The sequence below is a fragment of the Entamoeba invadens genome, assembly GCF_000330505.1.
Source record: "Entamoeba invadens IP1 unplaced genomic scaffold scaff_1105074726053, whole genome shotgun sequence".
NCBI lineage: Eukaryota > Evosea > Mastigamoebida > Endamoebidae > Entamoeba > Entamoeba invadens.
Window position 1 is genome coordinate 82221 of NW_004443681.1, and position 15293 is coordinate 97513.

Genomic DNA, 15293 nt, shown 5'->3' on the forward strand with positions numbered 1-15293 from the left:
TAAAAGATGACAACAAGACAAAACGGTAAAGAACTGTAACTTTAAAAACGAAACAGGAATTGGTCAATGCATTTAGAACCTCAAAGACTGTTGATTCTATGCAGTTCTCACTTGATTCTGGCATTCCCATAGACAATTGCAAATTACTTATTAATAAAATGATTAAAGGTGAAATCATTTCCCCATTAATAATCCAACTGACTCTACTGAACAATAAGAAACTAAATGGCTGAAGTGAAAAATAGAGAAAAGTATCATAAAATCGAAAACCCCCAAAGTGCTTGATATTAAAAAATATCAAAAAACGAGCAAAGATATCAACTTATCAATACAGCGGTGTCGAAATGAACTTCGAAGGTGTTTTTTGCAAGAGTAAATTTATAATTTATATTTGTTGTTAATCGTTTCTGTTTATTTTTTTATAAACAAACAACTATTTGTTGTTTTATAATAATTATTTTAAAAAATTTACTATAATTGATTTGGTGACGAAATAATTAAAATATAAGTGAATTAATTCTTAATGCAAAATATATTTATTAATGTTCCGAATGATTTATTTTCGTGCCGTTTGATTTATTTGTGGAACTCGAATTATTTTGTTTCTGGTCTTTTTTCTCTTTTTCCGTTTGTTTTATTTAACTTGTTAATACAATTTATTATAATTTCCGAATTAATAAAAATTATGAAAACAGTTTTATTAAAATGCATAAAAAATTATTTAAAATGCCGGGTAAAGGATTTAAAGTGAATACCACTGTACCTGTAATATGTGCCTCCATCTTAATTGATTGTGATATTTGTGGTATTTTAGAAATACATATATTTACTGTTGTGTTTTGTATTTTGAAAAACAATAAAACAATTGTTTAGAAAAAAACAATTGTATTTGATGTCTCACTTGAATGTAATTCTCAACAAAATATGTTGAATGATAATTGAAAAGCTCCAAATAGTTACACAATAAAATTAATAACAATTGTTTATATTATATTTAACTTTGTTTCAACAATACTTCAAATAATTTACACTATAGTTACAATAAATAATAGAGAATATCAATGTCATTAACAGTCATTATTTAACTGAAAATTACATTTATATATACAATATTGTATATCTATTATTAATTGACTTAAATATTTAATCATGTTGATAACTTTGTTTTATAAATAATTAAAACCACTATTTTTAGGGTTAATAATGGTAAAATTTAAGTTATTTGTGTGACATTTTTTTAAAACAGAAAAAACAATTCATTGTGATTGATTTTATTGTGTGACTTAATAATATGGTCGCATTTTTCCTTCCGAAACTTTTTGTTCATAATTACATATAATCAAAATAATGAAAATTCGTTATTTAACTAACTTTTTATTATTTTTATAATACAACAAACAAGATTAATCACATGTATTTTATAAACACAACTACATTAATAAAATTAAGTGGAGCCACTTATTGAATATTATTTTTTAATTATTTAAATTTAGTTGATTGAAAGAGTTTCACTGTCAATAACTAAACTTTCATTTCGAAAAGTTCAATTATAATATAAGGCAACTTATGAATTTAAACACAATACCTTTAAAAAAACCATTAAACATTAAACCAAGTTTAAAAGTATATATTTGTTCACAACAATTTTTATTACCAACTTATTGCTCTGGAACATTTTAACATGAGATATTAAAAATAAATTTGCTCGGTGTCAAAGGGTTGAAAAACTTCAATATATATTCTTATAAACAAAATAATTGTTTAATGATACAAACAATCAAAATTAATCAATTTTTTCTAAATTTTTAATAATACACAAAATCAAATAGTAACAACACCAATACAGTTTTAATAACAATAAAAAGGTGTAGTAAACGTGATACTTGATTTTGAACAAAAAAATCAATAGTATGCTTTAATTTAAGTTGTTTGAATAACATATAAGTGTAAACTTTTGAATAAAAATAATTAAACAAAAAAATTATAAACTCACAAAATATAATAAACCACGTTATTGTTTCTACATTGTAACTTATATTTGTGTAAAATTGTACCTCATACAACAATTATAACGATATTTAAATTAAATAATTATTTAAAACTGTTGTATTGTAACAAGTATATATTGTGTTTTTTTACAACTAAAAACATGGTTAATTTAAATAATCTATAAAAATAATACTACATTTTTCAAAATAAATAGAACTTGAGTAATTCAACATTTCCTTTATGTGTACTATATATTTTGAAAAATATTTTTTATATATGAGCAAAACAAGTTTTTTGGTGTTTTTAAAAAGATAAAAAAATAATTTTATATTTGGAAATAAATGTGTTCTATTTCCGCTATCCACCGATTTTTTGCCATCCAGTCATACGTTTTAAATTAAAAAACCAAAATTATTTCGAATTTTCAAATCACAAATATAGAAATATTAAAAAACTTTAAAATTAAAAACCATCAAAAACTTTATTTAGATATTATATACGTTTTTATTATATGTTATTATGTTACAAATATCAGATTGTTAATATAAAACATCAAATTCATTTTGCTAACATATTTTTATATATAAAATCAATATATAATTCTATTTTTTTCTTTTAACACTTAAAATAACGCCCTTATTTTTGTTTTGACCTGTTATTCCAGGGATATTAATCCAATTTTGATGATTTTCCTTTTTTGGCTTGTGTATTGTTTATGCACATAATATAATCTCTAAAAAACGGAAATTTATTTAATAAACTCGATATTTCCCCTATTTTTAGACCACTTGAATTTTGTTCAATGTTATTTAAAGTGTTAATAATTTAAAACTTTTAGTAAAAACATTTTATTGATGTAAGTTATTTTATTATGAATTGAAACTTGAAATCATTGATAACAAATCTTTTCAATACTAATAATATTTTGTTAATTTATATTTTAAAAAGTTTTTAAGTTTCTTTTAATTCAATATTGGTAAAAATATTTTTACAGTTTTTAATTTAAATGGTACACAGCAATTAATTTAGATGATAATTTTAACTCCATTTAACTGCAAACTAATAACATAATGTTTTTAGTTATTTATTAACATTTTAAATTAATTTAAAAATAATTAATAAAACATTTGAAATTAAAACAAGTAGTAAGAAATGCTGTTATATGAAACAAAAAAGACTAATTAATGTTTGTACAACTTAAAATAATAATAAAACAATATAATTTATTAGTTAATTATTAATTTTTGTAATTTTCAAACATAAAACTACTAAATCACAATTTAAACAACTGTTTTACATGTGGTTTCTTTTGCAATTAATAACAACATGTTTCGCGTACTGTGGGACGGGCTGTCTTGGCTGTTTTAATTCTTCACAAAACAGTGAAGAGATCTGTATCAAGTGTAAAGATAATTTTCGACAGACATCGTTATGCACTGAATGCCAATTATTTAACCCTTATGAAAACTTTTCGGACACTAATCCACTTATATTGATGTACAACAAAAGCTGCATCGTCACAAATTCGACTGATTCTGTTTTATACTGGAAACCTCTATTTATTGAAGAGCTATTTTTTAACACACCAATTACCTTTAATGTCACAAAAACGATGACTCCGATGCTTGGGATATGTCACGACGACGACACCAACAATCAATATCGCTTTGGCAAATATTTTCACTTTTATTTTCCCCCTTCGAGTACCAAAAATTACATCAACATTTACGTTCAGAAAAACACGACAGAAGGGAAAGTTAAAATTGAGTTAACCAAAACTGTTTTTGATGACGCGAATAGAGTATATGAACCAGAGTGTTTCAGTACCACAACACTGGCAGGTCAAACGGGGTATTCCATCACACGAACAAAGAGCACAGAAACCAATTTTACTTTATTTGTTGGGATGGTCGAAGCCTTTGATTGTGAAATGACAGTCTCAATGTTAACTGCAGACAAGATGCTTCAAAACATTCAGTTTGAAGTGTATAATATATCAAATTTTGTCGAACAGCCTATTCACCTTCACCTCGACTTCAGTCTTATGAGCGTCACAGACTTCGCCGCGTGCTCTCCACAGACCACTCCCTACAAATCTTTCTTTTTCCAAATTCTTGGCTCGATTCCAAAGAAGAGCAGAATTCTTATGACAAGTTCTAATGGCGAAACACAGTTTTTGGAGTATGTTAAGTGTGTGAATGTCACGAATGTCTATGCAAAATGTTATTGTGTGAATGGGACAAGGATGAGGCGAGACTTGTGGAAGATGCACCCCGAGACTGGGTTTGTGTATTCTCCTGTTGGAACTTCATTTGAGGAAAACATCTTCAGATTGTTTTCGAGGAACATGGTTATGCGGACTGAATTCACTATGCGGGTGATTTGTCCGAACAACTGTAACGAAGAGAACAACGGTGGCAATTGTAGTATTCAACTTGGGAAGTGTGTATGTACCAGTGAAAAATATGGTGGTGAAGATTGTCACGAATTGTGTTATTATAATAATACTTGGCACATTCAAAATATTAATGAAAAGTGTTATTATGGTGAATCAAATTGTGACTCGTATTGTAATTGTTACAATGGGACTTATATTCTTGATCATTATTGTGTGAGTGAAGCCTGTTACAACAATATTATTCAAGAAAATGGTGATCTGTGTGAACGTGGTAAAAATCACTGTCAATCAAATTGCAATTGTGAAAATGGGTATATCCTCAAAAGTACCAAATGTATTCCAATAACCTGTGGAAATGGCAAATTAGATCATGAAGAAGAACAATGTGATTCTGGCGCGTCGTGTAATGTGATTGATTGCACGTGTTATGAAGGCTTTGAGCCGGACAAAAAGCGTCCGGGCTCGTGCACAAGAAAGTATCACATCGTGTTAATAACACTCGTCACTATTTCTTGCATCTTTTTGTTTTTTGTTCTAATTATTACTGTTTGCCTGACTATTATTATATCAAGGAAAGAACGATTTATTCTAAAAAATGTGGCTGAAACTACGGAATACCCCCAACCTACTTATTATTATGATGTTTCTAAAATGACACATGTGATGCCATACACTAATAAATATCCATCGAATAAGTGTAACCTCACTTTCGGAGCAAAAAACAAGACTTTAAAAATAGACGAGACAGTTTATGAAGTCATAGAAATTACTAATCACACGACCCACCCTATGTTCATCATTTTTCATTCACCGAATGTCTCTAAATACTCAGTCCATTTCTGCCCACAGACTAGAATCATTTCTAGAGGAAAAACTAAACAGTTTGTTTTGTTGTTCACGCCACACTGCACTACACAATTGGGAGGAACTTACTTCTACGCTTCGATGTACTACGGCGACAAGGCAAAGCTGATTGAATTACAAAAACTCATTTTCGACAAAAACGTTTTGGACATTGGTGACTCTCTCCAATACAACGATTTGCTGAGTAAATTGAATCCCTCATATTTCGAGCTTATGGTCAACACACAAATTGAAAATTCGTTTCGTGTCGACTACGACGAGGTGTTTCTTTCCCCACAAAAACTCAATACGAAGCATTCGCAGAAGATAAAGACAATCGCCGTTTACAGGGGCACACCAGTCGTATTAAAGTCGATCGACCTCTCAACTTTAACATCCAAAGGGGCAGAGGATCTCAAAATTTCTTCTGATAAATATTATTCGGCCATAAAGAATTTAAGGTCACCATATCTTCTCATGCCAAATGGCTATTTTCTCTATGAACAACAAATATTTTCAATGTATGAAGTGCGCAGTTTAGGAAGCGCCGACGCTTATTTCTTCAATCCAATTTACAAAGGACAATTCTCATACTTATATAAATTAAAAGTAATGAAAGACATAGAGTGCGGGTTACACTATCTCCACGAATTTAAATTGCTCCACTTAAACCTCAAATTGTCAAATGTTCTAATGAACACATTCTCTTTGGAATTCCCTGTTGTGACGGCTCAGATTTGCCACTTCTGGGGACGTGCTGATCTTCGCGCAAAAGCCGAGGACAATGGCGTCTTCATGAAAAATCCGCGGTGCGATCCACCAGAGGTGTACACACATATATTCGGCAATTTCTCAGACGTCTTTTCATTCGGAATTTTGTGTTGGGAAATTTTCTATGAGAAACGGACGTTTGAAGACTCAAAAACTTTGTTTGATATTAAAAGCGCAGTCATCGCCGGGAAAATGCCACCTTTGGACGACCGTATTCCAAAAGACCTTGGAAATCTCATTTCAAGGTGTTGGGAATACAACTACCTTCAACGAATTTCATTTAAAGAAGTTCATGACATTTTGACTAAAATATTTGAAGAAAAAATCGCTGTGAATACAGAAAATTTGCTAAAAGATACTACAAACAACGAGTTTCTCGAAGATGTCAAAATTGATAAATTTGACTTTTTTAAAAAGGCTACAAAGCAAAGATTACTTAAACCTTTTAGTATAGAAGGCGTTTTTGTTTAGTGTTGGTTATTTCAACTTTGTGGCGAATATATATCTTTGGGGCAATGTTTGGTTTTAAAATAAATTGCTGTTTTTTGTTGGTCTTTATTTAATTTTCAATTTTTATAATACAATTATATGGTTACATGTTCACCCAAGCCATGCAATCCAATAACAAATTAAATTCGAAACGCATAATTGAATTTTTGGTGCTTATATGGTTACATGTTTACCATAATATTATTTAATGTAATATATATTTTAACATATGCTAATTTTAATTCTTTTATTTTATTTCATTTACAGCCAAAGGCGTCTATTTGTAGTGAATCCAGCAGAAAAACGTATCTATTTGTCGTAAATGAGTGAATTTGTAGAAAAATCTTTTTAATATTGAAATTTATTGTTTATAAAAATATAATTTTAATTCAACAAAAGTTACAAATTAGAGAACAAAATATTTAATTGTGTACACGCAAATGATTGGCCAGTTGTGCGACAAATAGCAAATTCGACAATTATAATTACGACAAATAGACGCCTTTGACTGTAAATATTTATCAGAAATTTAAATAATTTAATTTGTTTTTAACTATAAAATTAAATACTTTTAATTTAATTAATAAATTTTTATTATTAAATTAAAACAAATCAAAAATAGAAGTGAAGTTGTTTATTATTAGAATTTAAAATAGTTTATTATTAATAAACAAATCAACAACAAAACAATAATTTATTATATAAAAATATAACATTTAGGCTCTCAAAACTAGAAACCTCGAACAAACAGAAGGCTGCCTGTCTCTTGGGTTGGAGTCCACAAAAGGATTGAAAGATGGACTCTTGATATCGTAGAAGTCTTTGACACAGGGGTTGAAAGAAATTATCCCCTCTTTGTCCATCCAAAACGCAGAAAATACAGAAATGACCATTTTATTGGAGTCTGGATACAGAATAAATGAACTTTTCTTTTGTGTTTTTCTCGAATATACAGAGGGAGTAGAGTCAGTTAATTTGAAAGAGAACAAAAAGAAGTTGTCTGTTTCAACATTCATTGAATTTGGTTTGGATGGTTGTACAAATCCATCTTGATACAATCCAAATATATCTCCATTGACTCTGAATATGAAAATGAGCCTGTCTTTACAGCTGATATTGGATCTGAGTTCTCTTGGATCAAATCCCGAAACTTCTGAGTCAAATACTACTTTAAGATCATCAGCCATTGTCCTAGATACAAAGAAATTGTATAAAACATTGTTATACAAATTATTTTCATCTTTTTCGGTAAAAGAGACTTGTGTGTCATTATCTGTTTGTACTGCTTCGAGTTGTGGTTTTGTGAAATACCTTCGTCTTAGAGATAGCTTTGTCTTTGAGAAAAGAGAGGTGTCCGACTTTGATTTGGCCAACGTTGTCATAGAATTTCCTTCGTTGGAGAATCGGGGTGGGTTTGAGAGTTTCATCGTCTTGTGCTTTTTGGTTGAGATTGAGATGTCTGAAGTATCAAAGGTGACTGATAATTTCTCGGGGTGTGTCAAAGAACCGCTTCTTGAAGATCTTGGTGTTGTAGATGTGTTTCCCATTTGTTTTTGTGATATGCAAAAGTGTGATAAACCACGTTTATATAGTGGGTTGTCATATTTTTAATTGTCTCTTTAAAGCGTTGGTAAGACCTGTCAATTACTTATTCAAAAAGCGGATATATTTAGGTGTTTTTAATTGAATACCTCCATTTCTTAAGTAACAATATTGTTGAATTCTTCGACTGCGTTTTTGCCTCGGTTAATATTGATCAGGTATTTAATATATAAAATTTGTGCTAATAATTGGGAACACGAACAAAAAACACTACATTTGAGCATAAATTAACAAATTGATATGTAAAAATAAATCAACTAATCGTAAAAATAAGGGGGTCATCTTTTCATGAAATCGGGCGGGTAAAAATGGACTATGTTTGGGTAAATTTTAAGCTTTGATATTTAACAATAAAAGTGCTCACAACTGTATAAATAAAGCAAGTTTTCAGCTGGAATTCTTGGGATACTAGGCTTTTAATACACAAAATATTAATTATTTGGTAAGAAAAAGAAGAGTTTGCCTTTGTCTCGGGATCAACTATTCATGAGAAAATTGTCCCTTTCATTTGATTGAATTTGAGGCACACATTATACCAATCAAGTTTTTAATAATTGCTTTTCTTTTGCAATAAATTGGCTTTTAATAGAATCATTGGTGTCAAATTTGCTTTTATGTGGGACTTTGTCCATTTTCTTCTCTGCTTTTCGACAAAACTGCTTATTTTTCATATGTAGCGCATGACGTTTATAATTCGATATCACTTATATATAGAACACTCTCCATTTTCTTGATTCAAAAAACACAAGAAAAGATCAATGCATTTTTGATAGTAAATTTATAGTAAAAATACAATTATAAATACTATATATATATCAAATCTGTGTATAAATAGATATGTGTTATATTTAAAAAGATAAAAAAAGACTACCCAAATTATTAAGTATTGTTCATTATTGATCAGTAAAAACGGGCGTACACAGCTTATTCTCAATTCAATTCAAAATCAATTTTTTTAGAAAACCACCACCTTATTTTAAAAAGTTGTTTTAAAGAGGAAAGGTTAGTAGATAATTGCAGTTTGAAAAAATTCCAAACCAATCGAATTGGTTTATTTAACCAATTTAATATAAAGTGAATTCAAATGGAGGCAAAATTCGCCACCAAGTTATTCAACAACCAAGTAAAATGGATTCTGTTCGAGTGAGTTTTTATATATTTATCCTTTTCAATTCCACTATGATCCAGCAACACTACCAATTGTCCTTATTCAAATAAGTGTATAACAAACATTAGGCTTGTTTTTACAATAATAGACCATTATTAAACAAAGTAAAACAAGAATACCAATAAGTGTCTAACTTTTTATTGGTCAACGAACTCAATATAGTATGTAAAGGTATAATAACTTCGCATCAATACCAAAGTCATCTAACACACAATGAAAATACAGTAAACGTTGTATTTACCAAAACAATCACAACAAAAGTCATTTAAAGTATCTCAATACAATAACCTCCTTCAAACTTCTTGTTTGGCTCTAAGCACTGCATCCAAGGCTTTTGGTCGAAATTTTTATCGAAATATTCAGTGTCACATCTTCCAAACCAAGGCTCTAAACAAACAAACGGCGCATACTTCCCCACGGCGGGTGACCAAAACCCAAACACTGGGGCTTCAGATGTTACTTTCACATATGGTTTTTGCTCTTTGTCCACCAGTGCAACTGTTTTGATTTGTGAGTCTTCAAATATAAGTGTGTCACAGTTGAATGTGTCTTTTCTGATCTTGACAACACCGCCTTCGATGGTCGTCTTTTGTTTTTCTTCTTTGACGCATCCCTTTTGCGAGAGTGTTGTCAACGTGTAGTCATCGCGTTTTGGTTCAAAAAGTAGAGTGCTTTGAATTTCACATTCCTCGTTGTGGTCTTTATAATTAAAGGCTGGATGTGCTCCAATTTGGAAATAAAGTGGTTTGTCACTTGATGGGTTTGTAACAGTCCACTTCACTGTTATTGAACTGCCACACAATTTGTATGTTATTTCAAGATCAAAGTCGAATGGGTACTTCTTCTTTGTTTCTTCTGATGCAATTAGACGGTACTTTGCCTCATTTTCTTTCACATCACGACACTCAAAGCTACTGTCTCGAGCAAATCCATGTTGTGACATTTCATAGACTTTTCCTTCATACGTATACTTTCCACCCCATAAACTTCCAACAATTGGAAATAACACTGGAGAGTGACGCTTCCAATACTTTGGATCGGCCTGCCACAAATATTCTCTTTGCGTTGAATTTTGAATCACACTCGTCAACTCAGCGCCTTTGGAACTAACCAGAACGGTCAATTCACTATTTGATAATTTTGTATATGACATCAAGTCTGTTTTATTTAGTTCATCAAATTGCTTATAACTTACTATAATTCTCTAATTAGTGTTATTACTATACAAATAGAACGTTTTAGTTTTTATTATAATTAAATTACTATAAGAACAATTAGAACGATTAGATATAAAAAAGGTGTGAAATTACACTAAACAACGACTTTGTGCTGTTCAAATGAACTCAAAAAGGCGTTGAACAAATCAGCTGGGTCCAGACCCAATCCTTCGTCACATGTAAAACCTACAACCATCTTCCCACCAACACCAATGAACGAAACACCAATTCCTGTACTCCCCAAATGTGGAACAAAGCCAATGAGATCCTCCACTTTTTGATTGAAAAAATAGAGATCCGTATCACCACCATCAACCGTTGTGACATTCAGTGTTGCCTTTTTGTCCATTATGGTAATTCCAAATTTCTCGAAGAAGTCGGGTGATGCTCCGATGATAGACATCATTATATGGTAAGACACCATTTCACAACTTGACTTGGACTCCTTAAGTTTTAAGTCAAATTGTTTCACTCGCAACTTTAAATTGTGTTCGGAGTAAAGTTCAAGCAACAACAACCCAGTGTTATTACCTAGCACTATATTGTCTTCGTACCCTCGCATATTCGTCGCGACATAAAACTTGACAGAGTCATCACAACACCTTTCTTTTGTTATGGATTGTATTGTGTCTGATAAACAAGAAAAAAGTAGACTGTTGAGCCTTCCATTGCACTTCGTCGCAATACTTTTGATGTCAGAAATGGTTCCCAATTGTCCCCAATAACACTTCTGTCGGCCAACAACAATTTTCCTCAAACGTTGTGTGCAATCTCTGGCACACACAATAGCTCGAATGAAATGATATGAAACTGCAAACAACATTTTTAGACTTCGCGAAAAGGAAAATTGGTGTTTGTTACCATTTGAAGTTGGTCTTGTCTGAAGTGGTGGTGTCACAAGACTCTTTTGCTCACAATTTGTGTAGTTGGTGATATCAGATAACAACCTCACTGCAGACGCACCATCGACATGACAATGGGATATCTGCGCAACAAATTTCCACTTTCCAGCAACATTTGTGAAGATGTGAAATTTCCAAAGGGGTTTTGAAAAGTCCAAGTTTTGTGACTTCAAAGTGTTTAATATTGTCAAAAATTTGTGTTGAGAGAGCCGATCTTGCTCAATTATGATGTGGTCGTCCATATCCACTTTACAATCTTCTAATATGTAGAATGTGTTGAATGTCGAGACACGACGCATCAGACGAGGGTGCCGACTCATCGCTTCAAATAAAGTACTTTTGATTGAAGCAGAATCAAGAGTCCCAGAACCACTGACTACTGATGTGATCACCATCGGACTTTTTGCCCAACCCATTCGCAACCAACACACATCAATGAATGACAAAAACTCTCGAGTATGGCCAATATCTGGCGTCTTTAAATATAGCACATAGAGTTGTGTACCTAATGGAAATATTAGGGACTGTAGAATGTATAGAAAGTTACGACGGTAATACAAACAAATGCAATAGGTTGTCAATGTGTTGAACACCACATGGAATATGATGATAAAAAGAATTGAACCCATTTGACAACACAAATAAAAATTGAAGAGCTTTATTGTTTATTGCAAGAAAACAAGGAACAATTTGAACCCAACAAAATGATTATATTGATATTATAAACGACGTTTTTTTTATTAAAGATAAAAAACACTTTTATAAACACAATTCTAATTATCATCTCTACTCTTTTATAATAATCACTTAAATTACTCTTGAAAAACTATTACGGTAGTATTCACTTTAGATTTTTTACCCGGCATTTCAAATAATTTTTTATTCATTTTAATAAAACTGTTTTCATAATTTTTATTAATTCGGAAATTATAATAAATTGTATAAACATTTCAATAATACAAACGGAAAAAGAGAAAAAAAGACCAGAAACAAAACAATTCAAGTTTTACAAACAAATGAAACGGTACGAAAATAAATATGTCGTACCATTAATTAATACATTTTGCATTTATAATTAATTCACTTCTCTTTTTTAATTATTTCGTCACCAAATCAATTATAGTAAATTATTATATATATAATTGTTATATTCCACGTTTCAATTATCGTAACTTGAAATAACACATGAACCACTCTTCTTTAAAATACATTGATGCTACTGACCCCAAATGTCGTGCAGATTACATTGAAAATGCTCCCAAAACAACAAGGTGTTCCTTTAAAGACTAAACAACTATTCCCACCTAACAACACAAAGAAGAGAAAAGGAAGACACCGAAAACAGTTGAAAAAAAAGATGACAACAAGAAAAAAGCATACAGAACCGTAACTTTAAAGACGAAACATGAATTAGTCAAGGCATTTAAAACAGCAACAACTATTGACTTAATTCAGTTCTCACGTGATCTTGGTATACCCATAAACAATTGTTAATTTCTTGTTAACGAATTGATTAAAGGTGAAAGTATTTACCCTGTTAATCATTAATGCAAAAAGAGCAGCACTACTCCTTTTCAAAAGCTTGTCAGGGCCATTCTTAAAAATAATTCAACCGACTCTATCACAAAAGTGAGACGCAAAATGGTCGAAGTGCTTATTGTTGGTAATATACAAGACATCAATGTTGTGAAACTTTGGATACCGAAAAATTAACGACAACCTTTCTTAAAAAATAAAAAAAACATTGAATTAAATTTTGAGACAGCAGAGTTGGTTAAAGAAAAAGAAATAAAAGCTGAACAGTTGGTGACTTCCGAGGCTTTATTTTGAGAATGATAAATTGTAAAATCATAAATGGAGATGCTGGACAATTGGGAACACTATCATCATTATTAAAATAATGTTTTATTTTAGATAACTTTTAGTTTAAGAATTTGAGTTTATATTCATATACATGCGTGTTATAAGAATCATATTTCTGATATTGGAAAGGTTAAACAATAAATAACTCTTAAAAAAATACCGACTTTTTAAAAAAAGTTTAGTTTTAATATAAGAATTTTAAAATATTTAACCCTTCGAGGACTGAAAAATTTTTATTTTTTTTCTTTTTTTTTCAGAAAAAAATTTCAAAAAATAATTTCACTTTTCCAAAAAAATGAAAATAATGGCGACTTTTCATGAACAATTTAGAATGATTTTTGACATATTTGATAAAATAGTTCAACTCAAATTCAACCTTTTGAATTATTTATAAAACATTTTATCATTCATAAACTCAAATTAATTGGGTTTTGTTAAAGATTTGTCCTTCAATCAATAAAATATACAATTTAACAAATTAATATTAGTAATATAAATAATAAGAAAATAAACTGTTTTCATAAACAAATAAAATTGTTAACAAAATCGATTAAAGAATACTATCAGATATTCAAGTTTTTCAAAAACAAAATAAAAAACACTTAAAACAAGTGCAACAATTTGGGTTCAATATAACCAATAAGATTGGTTCAAACCAAAATAAAATAAGAACATGACAAAAATATTGTTGTTGAAATAAATAATGGATTCCACTCAAACTAAAAATACTAAGAGAACCAAATAACATCAAAATATTACGATAAAAACCCACTACTTACTATTAATTTTGTGTGTTATTCATCTAACACAATAATAACAATAAATAATTATCTTATATGGTAAAACAACGCTATAAAACATCAATTTAAGTCGAGAAAAATGGCAGTTTTGGATACATTATACAATGCGTGACAAAAGAATAATAATTGTATAGTAATTTAAATTAAAAATCAAACTATAATTAATCAACTTGTGAATTATAAAAATGATAGTAAATTTATTATATATTATGATTGATTATAACAATAATTATTAAAACTAAACCAAATGAACACCTACACAAATATAATTAAATTGAACCAAGCATGAACAGCCTTGATTATGCCATTTCATTTCTCATCTGCAACTTTCTCCTTCTCATGTCTGTCGTTAATGCCTGGGTACATTAAATTCAATCATAGGAGACGATGCTTAATATAACTTGTTTCTGATATCGACATTGCACCTTGTGATTGAGTTTTAAGTTGTCTCGTGGATACCTGATGCTTCCATGCCAATAAATGATGGCTGAAAAAGTGCTTCTGGACATCTGAATCTCTCGTTTCCAACGGTGATGACTTCACCATTTGATAGTTAATGTGATTTCTTAAATTCTGATGATGGGGAAGCCTTCTGCATTTCTCTGTTGATGTCAAGAGCAACGTAGTAAACACTTATCTGTGTTTGTAGTTCACAAAATAATTAGTTTATGTATTTTATTTTTATTTATTAACATGGAAAACAAGTCTTTTGTTTTTAATATATTACTATGAATGGAACACAATTACGTGTACTTTCAGGAAATAACGATAAAAACACAAGAAAAAAATAAGATAATTTGCAACAATTTGTCTTGGATTATTATGTTGGTTAGTAGTGTTTTTATTTGAACTTTAAATTCTATTGTAATCCATCTCTTATTATTCGACTCTTTTTAATTCTTCTTGTTTTTTTTGTCAAGTATGTTTCTGTTTTTCTATAATTATTTTTATTTTTATATACAACAACATTATATTACCATTTATTGAAATAAATATATTATTTAAATAATTATTGATAGTAGAAGAAAAATATAATCGATACTAAACACAATCAGTTTAAAAAACCAATTTTCTTAAAACTATTATCAATTGTGTTGTTGTATTTATAAAAAATAATAAAATCGTTTACTAATAATTTTCTATTATAATTATTATATTAAAGTAGTTGTGTATATATTAAAAATACGACAAAAAAGTTGTTTTGTTTATTTTTTTTAATTGAGAAATTTGAATCAATTTTAATTTTTTTGG

The 15293-nt window shown here is 29.7% G+C and overlaps 4 protein-coding genes across 4 annotated transcripts; 1 reads left to right on the forward strand and 3 right to left on the reverse strand.

The window, feature by feature from the left end:
* Positions 1 to 3286: 3286 nt before the first annotated feature.
* Positions 3287 to 6472, forward strand: EIN_321450 (serine-threonine protein kinase, putative; the record flags this gene model as incomplete). The annotated part of the gene is made up of 1 exon (XM_004260455.1): positions 3287 to 6472. One exon carries the CDS (start codon positions 3287 to 3289, stop codon positions 6470 to 6472), a length of 3186 nt encoding a protein of 1061 aa, XP_004260503.1.
* Positions 6473 to 7206: 734 nt separating this feature from the next.
* Positions 7207 to 7677, reverse strand: EIN_321460 (hypothetical protein; the record flags this gene model as incomplete). The annotated part of the gene is made up of 1 exon (XM_004260456.1): positions 7207 to 7677. One exon carries the CDS (start codon positions 7675 to 7677, stop codon positions 7207 to 7209), a length of 471 nt encoding a protein of 156 aa, XP_004260504.1.
* A 1848-nt stretch (positions 7678 to 9525) lies between these two features.
* On the reverse strand, positions 9526 to 10413 carry EIN_321470 (protein lacX, plasmid, putative; the record flags this gene model as incomplete). The annotated part of the gene is made up of 1 exon (XM_004260457.1): positions 9526 to 10413. The coding sequence occupies one exon, from the start codon at positions 10411 to 10413 to the stop codon at positions 9526 to 9528; it is 888 nt and encodes a 295-aa protein (XP_004260505.1).
* Positions 10414 to 10571: 158 nt separating this feature from the next.
* Positions 10572 to 11774, reverse strand: EIN_321480 (hypothetical protein; the record flags this gene model as incomplete). The annotated part of the gene is made up of 1 exon (XM_004260458.1): positions 10572 to 11774. One exon carries the CDS (start codon positions 11772 to 11774, stop codon positions 10572 to 10574), a length of 1203 nt encoding a protein of 400 aa, XP_004260506.1.
* Positions 11775 to 15293: the final 3519 nt, after the last annotated feature.